Genomic DNA, 10973 nt, shown 5'->3' on the forward strand with positions numbered 1-10973 from the left:
CACTCCTGTAGCAGCTTAAATTTTGAGTTAGAAGTAGACTAGCACATAGGATTTGAGGATTATTGATGTATGTACAGGTATAGATAGGCATTTTAAATGAGACAAGGGCTGAGATAAAAGTAAACTGTGGTTTTGTAAAGTTACATTGGTAATTAATGGAAAATATTTAATTATCAAAAAGAAAGTATAGAACTATTCGAAGTTTAAAAGCGTTGTTGAACACTTGAACTAATGAAATATTGGAGAAAGAATGTGAGTAAGAATATATAAAAAAGAAAGATAGAAAATATGTAAGAGTTTCTGAAATATGAAAAGATAGGGTAAAAGAAAGATTGAATTGAACAAGTTAAGGAAGAGAGAGTAAATTTTTTAATGAAAGAGTGAAAAGTGAAAAATTGAAAAGTTGGAAAAACTATTCATCTATCCAAGTCAAATTATTATTTTATTTATATATCTAAAAAGTTTTTTTTTCATTTATATTAAAAACTCTATTTTGTATTAAAAGTACAAAATATTATTTTTTAAATAACTATAAACCTATTATTTTTATGAAATGGATCCCCCCAAATTAGGGGACCTAAGGCACAAGCCTTACTATTCATAACGTTGGACCCGACCCAGCTCTTTAGCCCTATGTCTTTATCCCTTGGAGGTCTTCCTCCACTAATAGGTTTTTTCGAAAAACTCTATTCATAATTGTGAAGGTGGAAACAAATAAATAAATAAATAAATAGATAAATAATCAAACCGTAGCTGCTATACTACTACCTAATTACTGATATTTATGAGTAGGGTCATGACAACTCTTTGCTCTTAACTCCAATCAGATTGGGGTTGTCGCTAAAACTAAGCAAATCTAGGTTTTGTTTCCTATGAAGGAAAATATTTCTTGGAGATTTTTTTGATATATAATTGAATTAAATATTTCAAAAAATATTTTCTTATGAATCTATTTTCTTTCTAATTTTTGGAAATTTCTTAAAACTCTCCGCCTAATAGTTTGAACTCTAACCCACCTACCCCCCCCCCCCCCCGCCTCCACACTCCTCCCTCCACCCTCCCCCACACCAAATCCCACCGCCCCATCCCCCAAAATGCCCCCCATCCCCGTAAGCAAGTAAGAAAAAGAAGTAAAATGTCAAAGGACTGTCGATAAGAGCTGTGGGAGTCACTATCCCAACTTACCTTTGATCTATTTGAGCGAGAATCCTTAAATGATGATAAAATTAGCTTGTTTACAAACATATATTGCATTCATTTTCTGGATGCAAACGCTGTAATGCTTTATTATTTTCACCTAACAATAGTCAGTGGAGGTTGCACACTTGCACTTGCTGTTTATGTATTAAATTTGAGTAAGAAGATCGCTATCACACAAGTAGGAAAACAGACTTGAAAAAATAAAGATAAAACTGAGCTGCAACTGTAGACAGCTAGCTAAAACCTGAAGGCCTAGTGACAAATCCTTAAAAAGGGGCGGATGCAAGCTAAAACGCAAATGCTCGGAATACTTTACTAAATATATGTATTAATACAATAAGAAAATAGATAAGTAAGAAAAAATGATACCATTTAACATAATTGTCTTTTGGTGCATTGGTTACATGTTTGATTTTGCTTTAGGATGTCAAGAGTTTGAACCTGAACTAACACATTTTTTTGTAAATATTTGAGAGTCTCGGGACCTTTTGTAGCTTAAGACTCAACAAAATCAATTGACTAAGGTTATTTCATATTCTTCTATAAATTTTGATCCGATTACAAAAATCCCTTGAGTACGCATAAAATCCAAGCTGCAGCGTCTCCTCTAGTATTTACTTTGTAGGACCTAACCATAACTTCCTCATTTAGTGCTTTGTTTTTCAAGTTGATCATTTCAAAGATCTGTCACCTTTTTATACCAGTTTTTTCCTTAAGATTTTGGGGCAATATTTCCAACATTCTTCCCTTCCTTGTGCAACATGATTCAAAGGGCTGCATGCTTTCCCAGAGCTCTACTTTCTTCTCTACAGAAGGTCAGTTATTCTCCATCTTCCTAAGATATTCTCCATATGATATCTTTTTTTTTTATGTATAATCATTTAATATCTGACATTCACTGGCCCGACTGATTCTAATTAGCATTGTGGAAGCGCTCTCTACTATAAGTTTCTCCATATTTAGGACTAGAATCCAAGGCATCTGATTAACGGTGAAAGAATCTCTTCCGGCCCAACTTGATAATCTCCATATGATATAACCATAATTTTTCTTATGCAATCCTTTTGGGAGTTTATTCTAGTAGGATACTCTTTCTTATCCCATTTTACAGGGTTCAAAATATATTTTTCGTCTTTAAATTTTTTTAATAATATAATCGATTTTTAACTTTAAGAAAATTATAACAAATACTACTTGGAGATTTAAGCAGCTTTCTCTTTGACCACAACTATTTTCATGTATATATTTCAAGTATTTTTAATCATAAAAAGTTGTGTTATAGTACTTATTCTTAGTATCTAGTTTTTAAGCATGTAAATACTAAAATCAATGCCCGATCGAATTGAGAATTGAGATGCTCATAGTCCGAGCCTTTTCATTTTTTTTTTTTCTGCAATGAAGAGGTAGCTAATATGTTTTATGTAATTAAAATATATGAAGTTAATTTATACAAAAATTTTAAAAATTAATGTACGAATTGAAATCCTGAGCTAGTTGTCTCTGTCTCAAATTAATTAAAACATATATGTTTTTAGTACGTTTACAAACATGTACAACTCCAAAAATATGCCCACCATACTGGTGGGGGCAAATAAATTTAATGACCCTTGGGCTGATGTTTTCTATTATATATATATAAACACACACACACACTCTTTGAGAGTTTTATTTTAAAAAGTATTTATTTGACTACACAAACATTAAATATTTTGAAAATGTTTGATTATAAATATTATATTTTATAATATTTTTATTTAGTTTCTATTTATGTATTCTGTACATCCTCTTCCAAAACTTAAAGTCTTAAACCATGAATTGGCGTGGAACATAATAATTTACTGTATTAATAAACTATTCTTTGGGAAGATGTTATTTTTGAAGTAGCAGAACTGCAAAAGGAACGGGGGGCATTCTGGAGGCTGCCAAGCTTAATTAAGTTTGGTAGAAGTATTACTCCCTCTATAGTTTATAATTAGTAAACATAATTTGACTAGACAAAAAATTTAATAAAGAAACAAAGGGTTTTAAAAATTTATGATCCTAAACACATCATTTTAAATAAAACCTGTCATACTTTTTAAAATGGATTAAGAAAATATAATGCCAATTATTAAATTGGAATGGAGGGAGCATATGAAATATAAAAAGATAAAAACCAATCAAAAAACATGGAGATCCTCAATAAATGCATATTATATATTTTACAAAATAATAATTAACTAACACATGATATTCTCACTTTAATTTATTACTTTGATAAATTAGTTGTTTGAATTATAAATTATACTGTATAATACAAAGAAGTTTCTACCTTGATTTACATCACAATAAAGAATTGATGAGTGGCTTTATGTTATTGTAGGTAGGAGCTAGGTACTTTACTGCCCCTGCAGCTCTAACTTCTGCACAATCTTCTGCTGATTGGTGAGTTGCTTTTAATTTGAAACCAACAACTCCACGTTGGAAGTTTATCGTATACAAAAGAAAAAAAAATTAATGTTTGTTTGACCTAAATCTTGAAGAAAAGTTATTTTTTAAGGATCTGCAAACTCTATTTCTCCAAATTTTTAAAAATTGAGAAAGTTCAAAAAGAGTTACTGATTAAGTATGTAGACATGAATTCACTTGAGAAAAGATTAAAGTTTTATAATTGGAAACTATTATTTTACTCCAAATACTTCTAATTACTTTTTCACGTTTTAAATTCTTTATTGTAAGATAAAGTTGAAATAATGGACCAGATTGTAAATAAGCATTTATTGATATTTTAAAATATTTCAAATATTATCTATGGGCAAACGGCTAAGTTTTCAAATAATGAGTTTCTAATAAAGGAACAGTAACCTTTTTCCAAGATTTAACTCAAAAAACTCTATTGCAGCAAACAAACGCCCGAATTTTTTTAATTCTCTGAATATATTTTTTTATTGAATATTTGACGATACATTATTATTATGATATCAGGGATTACGAATCAACGGATTATGATTGGGATAATCTTGGGTTCAAGGTGATTCAAACTGATTATATGTTCATGACAAGATGCTCTCAATATGGAAATTTTGAAAAAGGCCAACTTAATCCTTATGGGAACATTGAATTGAGCCCCTCTGCTGGTGTCTTGAACTACGGACAGGTTAATTCTTTATTTTCTTTTAACTCAAATTTTCCTGTATCACTCTTCTTCTTTTTTTTTTTTTTTTTTTTTTTTTTTGGTTTTCCATTCGATGTCTGGTATTCGCTTTGTGCCCGGACTAATTCGGATTTGTTCAAGAAGCCTCACTTTAAGGAGGTAAATTGAATTGTTTCTTACCAGGCACGACTCCTTTTTAAACCCGAAATCTCTGATTAAGGCCGAATAGATATTTACCACCACACCACGACCTTTTTTCTTGAAATATTCCTTCAAGATCCAAATGAGAGTAGACAAGATTGTTATGAAATCAAACAAAAGATAAGATTATAACATTGCCAGATCTTTTATTATGGTAGTCGACAATATTTTGAACAACTATATATAAAATGATCTATTATATTGTGGGGATGAGTTTGAATGACAACTATTCGTATGTTGTCTTTTTATTATAATCGTTCTTTTAGACAGACAATGAGGTATTAATCAGCAATAGTAATTAGCACCAATTTAAAACTAGGAATATCCTAAGTTATCAATTTGCAGAGGGATTCAGTTCTTCTATTCTTACCAGTTGAGTATCTTGGACCACAAAACAGATAAGTATGGGCATTTAAAGAACAACTGTTCAATTGACTCCTCCCTTTCATACCAAAAATATATTGGATTTTGTAATATATATTTAATCAACGTTTTAGAATACAAAAAGGATTTTTTTCCCCATCAAATTCACCTGAATTGACCAATTACTCGACCGTGAATTAAGTGAGACATTAATGAAAAAGACAGTGTATATTAGACAACTATTCTTATGGTCCCTTATTTCTGGAGGTAGACTAAAATAATTCTTTAAATATATCCCTGAACAATTAGTCATTTAAGGTTATCAAAAGCAAGTATTTTTTGTGTCGGTCAAATATTAAATAAACTATCGATAAAGTGTTAAGTACTCTTTCATGTTTAACCAAGAGGTCTCGGGTTCGAGACCTAAGTATGGAGCACTTTATTCTCCAATGTGAGACTTTTGACACAAATATGAATTTAGTCAAATACCAATGCGAATATTGAACAACGAGTGAATAACCAAAAAAATATTTAAAAAACTCCGATTGTTAGATTTAAGTACATTCTAGTATGGGTGTGTTTGGTATAACGGAAAATGTTTTTCAAGAAAATGTTTTCTTGGAAAACAAGTAGTAATCTTATTCATTTTTCGATGTTTGGTACGCAAATTAAGGAAAATGACTTCTCAATAATATTCATAAATAATTTAGATATAATAAACATGAAGTCATAAACTTTCAAACCAACAAACTTCCGAACCCACAAATTTCATAAACTTTCGTACCGCTAAACTTTCAAGGGGGTGGGATGGGGAAGGTTGAGAAGGAGTGTTGGAAAATGTTTTCCGTTTTCTTAATAAGGAAAACATTTTCCTCCAATTTGAGAAAAATGAGTTGATAAGAAAATATTTTCTAAAACATTTAAGCCAACCAAACATGAGAAAATTGAAAAAACACGCCCTAAAGGTAGAATTTAAAAAATGTACTATAATAAATAACTTCATATTTTTCTAAAATATCAAAAATATTTTTAAAAAATTATGGAGTGACTGTACCACTTGGACCGAAGTATGGAGTGACTGTAGGGTCATTTAATGTTTCTGACCACGATATGCTGGTAAAAGTTGGGTCCGAAACCTAAATAATGACTTTTGGGATTCAGAATACGCTTTTATAGTTTTAAAATAAATTATTTTTCTACCTAAAACGCAATATAATACTGTATTTTACTTTAACGGAATTTTAGCCGTTAAAGTAAAGTGCACTATAATACTGCATTTTACAATAACGCATTATAATAGTGCGTTTTACACCTCTGTTCCTTACTAGAGGCCTGACAAAACACGCCCTTAGATGTAGGGAGTATATGCTATTGTTTTTTCTCTTTTCTTTGATGTAGGGACTCATGAATTGACCGATCACTATGATAATGAAAATTAAATCATGAATGCATGTCAGTAGGCCCTCCTTAGAAGACAAATTACTGATACACGTACTTCTATTTAATTCTTTAAAAGACATGTTTTCAATTTTTATCTGTTCTGTTCCTTATATTGATTTCGAAATATAAAATGAAAACAATAAAGTATGAATTGCGAAATTATTATTTCATTCGTTATATTTTGTTTCTCATAATTTGATTTGATATATAATTAAAAAAAGAGTTTATCTTAAATATTTCACAATACATGTATGACCATAAAACTTTTAAACTTTATCTATACTTATACTATATTAAAAACACGAAAGTCATTAGCGAAATATTGCTCGTCTTTTTTACCCTTTAAAATATAGTTTACACTAAATAAAATAGTAATTTTAATATTTTCCTAATATGTAGGAATGATCATTTAGATATTTTCCTAATATTTGGAATATTGGAATCAACTATAGTGCTGATTATTAACTTTTTTCAATATTGGAATTATATAGAGAATCCTAATATTTAGGGTTCTAAAAGCAATTAAACTTTTATTTTATATAGATTTCCTTATTTAAAGCCCATTAATATTAAAGTTATGGTAAAGTATAATATATTTTCTTCATTCAAAACTTAGAAATTAAGAAGTTATATTTGTACTACCTTCTTTTCGTCTAATTAGCACTACTCTAAACTCTAAAGCTACTAAAAATAGGCACACATAAAACGTAGGACTCAATTTTAAAATTGAGTTTTAATATTTGATTTAGTTTTTTTACAATTTTTGGGGCTATTTCCTTCTAATGTCTTTTATAATATGACATATTTCAAATATTTAGATTCTTAACTAAAATTAAGGGTTTAAATATTTATCATACATTAATAGTTTTATAATATTAATAAATAATTGAAAGGAATAATCGAATAGAAAGAAGATTGATTTATCTCATTCTAAATATCAATATTCAATTTAGGTAAATAAATATGCAATATGAACCATGGAATAAGTTAGAACTTGTTCATGAGATAAAAGAGTTGTAATCCCCATTTTTATCATTTTGGAAGTGCAACTACTTTTATTTTGTACTCATGTAAAGAATTTTGTGTTATTAAATTTAATATTAAAAATATTTAATGCCATTAAAGGGAAATTTGAACATTAAATAAATGTTATTAGATTTTATCATGTGAATTTTGTTTCGTTATAAAAAATAAAAATAAGAGAGGTGAGAGTAATTCTCAAACCGCAATAGAAGTTGTGTTATAAGGAGAATCTCAGAGGAAAGTTTCAACATTATCCCAAACTGTGATTATATCTAAATATTAAAACATGGGATGAATTAATATTAGGCTTTTAATTAATGAAAAAAATATTTTCTTTAATGTTTAAAATAAATAATCAAATTATCTAAGTAGCAAAAGAATGCAATTCAATTTTATCTTAAAATTATCATATAAGTAAAAATATTTTCCAAATAGAAAAAACTACTAGGAATGTATTACGTTATTACTTTTCTTTGATAGAGAGAAAAGTAGGCTCTTAGAAAAAAGATACATGTGACTAAAGTTTAAAAATAATTAATATTAAATTAATATTTTATATCAAACAACTAAATATGTTAAAAAAATACAGTTTCAATCTATGGGAATGTTTACAAAAACAAAAAAGAAAAATAATTAATGACAAATGATATGGAATATAATTTGTCTTCTAAGGGGGCCCTACTGACATACATTCATGATTTAATTTTTATTATCGTAGTGACGGTCAATTCATGAGTCCCTACATCAAAGAAAAGAGAGAAAGCAATAGCATATACTCCCTACATCTAAGGACGTGTTTTGACCTCTAGTAAGGAACCGAGGTGTAAAACGCACTATTATAATGCGTTATACTACGTTTTAGATAGAAAAGTAACTTTTTTTTTAAACTGTAGAAGTGTATTTTGAGTCTCAAAAGTCATTATTTAGGTTTCGGACTCAGTAAAAGTTAGACAAGGCTTTATAGGCTACCAAACGAGTTAACTCTTTTCCGATAATACTAATGTTAAACAAAAAATCACTGATGCAATTTTTAAAAATAAAACAGGGTTTAATTGAAGGTACAAAAGCTTATAGAAGAGATGATGGACGTACTTTTCTTTTCCGTCCACACGAAAGTGCAATTAGAATGCAAATTGGTGCTGAAAGAATGTGTATGCCTTCCCCTTCTACTCAACAATTTGTCGATGCTGTCAAGCTAACTGCTCTGGCTAATAACCGTTGGGTAATTATTCTTCTCTTAAAATCTTCTATTAATGTGTGTTTGGTATGATAGAAGATATTTTTCTACGATAAAACATTATTCATTGCAACATTTAATTTTCTTCCTACCAAACACACATGGATTTTTACTTTTTCTCGTTGATCCGTCATATTCAGCATATGTTAATATTTAGTGACCATGTGTGTTATTAATAAGAACAGATCCCACCAGCTGGCAAAGGGTCACTTTATGTTAGGCCTCTGCTTATAGGAAATGGGCCTATACTTGGGGTGGCTCCAGCTCCTGAGTATACATTCCTTGTCTATGCTTGCCCAGTGGGAAATTATTTAAGGGTATGCTTCTTTTCTTGAATTATTAATTATTTTCTTAATCTTTTCACTTAAAGTTTAACTTTTATTTCTATTTCCATATATACAGAATGGAACACAACCATTAACCTTATATGTTGAGGAGGAACATCATCGTGCCTCACAAGGGGGAGCTGGTGGAGTCAAAAGCATTACTAATTATGGCCCGGTAAATGCTCCTACTAATATATATTTGGCTGGTCAGCCAAAAATAATTACATCCGCTAACTAAATATATACAAAAAATATGTACCTTATACATTTATATACATATGACATACATTTGCCGGTTATTATTTTTTAGAGTGGCTACACTACGTTGAATTTTCATGCAAATGGTATCAAATGGTCCCTATTTGGATCTTAATTTTTGGTCATGCAGGTTTTGAAAGCTATAAAGAGAGCAAAGGAGAGAGGATACTCAGATGTATTGTACCTTGACTCAGTAAATAATAGATATATTGAAGAGGTCTCTGCCGCTAACATTTTCCTTGTTAAGGTAATTAACTCCATGTTCTACTTATTTATTTATATATATACCCCTATCACTATAAGAGGCAAAATCAGAACATGAATTTAATTTGATGGGTTCAATCTTTGAGTACTTACTATTGAATTCATTTTTTTAACTTTTATATTGTTAAATTTTTGTTATTTTGTACATATATTACTATCCCGTGTCAAAAATATTGAATTTAATATAGCCCATTGAACAAGCTCCATCAGCCACCGACTACACTGGTTTTACAGTGAACGTAATATTTGATCCTCAATTAATTAATGAGATTTTTAAAACGTCTTATAGGGAAAAGTCATTGCAACGCCAATCCCCAGTGGAACCATTCTTGAAGGAATCACAAGAAAAAGCGTTATAGCCATTGCACATGATCTTGGATACCAGGTATTTATCAACTTGCTAGTCCATGCAATTTAAGAAACTACTATAAAGAACGGATTTAACTTATATAACTGACAGTGTAAAATATCTTTTACGTTATCAATTTAATTAATTTAACATGTCGTAGCAGTTTCTCTTATTTTCAAGATAACTAGTTCAATTTATTATAGACAGTTAGTTATCTGTAGTTATCATTTAGGTGACATAATAACGTAAGTTTTTTTTTTTATCTATATTGTATAATAGTTAAACTCATAGAGAATTAACTGGGTGCTAATTATACCATCATGAACCACAAGAAGGGATGATTTCTAAGGGTTTGTGTACACCTTGGTCCAGGTTGAAGAACGTTTGATTGAAGCTGAAGAATTGATTAGTGCAGATGAAGTCTTCTGTACAGGAACTGCACTTGGTGTTGCACCAATAGGAAGTATTACTTATAAGAACAAACGGTAATTTTTAATCTAATTTGCGATTTCTCACTATTCGGATAATTATGACTCAAATATTGCTTACACTTAGTTATGACTTCGCTTCATTAAAAAGGTTTAAACTATTATTTGTTAAATTAGCTAACTAAAATTTGTGATATAAACTTGCAGGATTGAATACAAGGTAAGCTCAGAACTAATTAGCGAGCAATTAAACTCGACACTAGTAGCGATTCAAAAAGGTATTATCGAGGACAAGAGGAATTGGGTTCTTGAGATTAAGTGAGCTTTGGTTTGATGACGTTAACAAAGTTAAACTTGCAAAATTTGTGCACCATTTTTTTGTAATAAGTTATAAGTAATTATTTTGAGACATGAGATTAGCTAGACAAATTATCATTGTATTAATTAAAGTGTTATGCTCTAAGAGCTCCATATACCCTAAATATTGGGCCGTTGGATTGAGTGGATGTCTTGAAATTGGGAAAAATTAAAAAATAGCCAGATTTACAAGTGGTCATTCAAAAATAGTCACGCTTTCAAAAGTAATCAAAATTTAGCTACTTTTCATGTAAAGATAAATTTGAGCGAAAAATACTATTCAAAACCCGAAAAATACGCCAGTATATTATGCTGGGATTCCAGCATAAGTATACTTGAAATCCAGCATATTGGAGTTCCAGGATAAGTATACTGGAACTCTAGCATAATATGA

General features: G+C 29.8%; 1 protein-coding gene across 1 annotated transcript; it reads left to right on the plus strand.

The window, feature by feature from the left end:
- The first annotated feature begins 1773 nt into the window (after nucleotides 1-1773).
- On the plus strand, nucleotides 1774-10723 carry LOC104247520 (branched-chain-amino-acid aminotransferase 2, chloroplastic-like). The gene is made up of 10 exons (XM_009803559.2): nucleotides 1774-2015; nucleotides 3563-3624; nucleotides 4165-4336; nucleotides 8406-8582; nucleotides 8783-8914; nucleotides 9000-9098; nucleotides 9312-9428; nucleotides 9735-9830; nucleotides 10167-10279; nucleotides 10430-10723. Exons 1-10 carry the CDS (start codon nucleotides 1962-1964, stop codon nucleotides 10542-10544), a joined length of 1137 nt encoding a protein of 378 aa, XP_009801861.1. The 5' UTR covers nucleotides 1774-1961; the 3' UTR covers nucleotides 10545-10723.
- The last annotated feature ends 250 nt before the right edge of the window (nucleotides 10724-10973 follow it).

Source organism: Nicotiana sylvestris, chromosome 10, assembly GCF_000393655.2.
Source record: "Nicotiana sylvestris chromosome 10, ASM39365v2, whole genome shotgun sequence".
Classification (NCBI taxonomy): domain Eukaryota; kingdom Viridiplantae; phylum Streptophyta; class Magnoliopsida; order Solanales; family Solanaceae; genus Nicotiana; species Nicotiana sylvestris.

Bases quoted from the DNA above. Each gene is read 5' to 3' on its own strand.
- LOC104247520 (XM_009803559.2), top strand. From the start codon at position 1,962: ATGATTCAAAGGGCTGCATGCTTTCCCAGAGCTCTACTTTCTTCTCTA. The intron at 3,625-4,164 runs GTGAGTTGCTTT...TTATGATATCAG, and splicing joins GCACAATCTTCTGCTGATTG to GGATTACGAATCAACGGATT. The intron at 10,280-10,429 runs GTAATTTTTAAT...ATAAACTTGCAG, and splicing joins ATTACTTATAAGAACAAACG to GATTGAATACAAGGTAAGCT.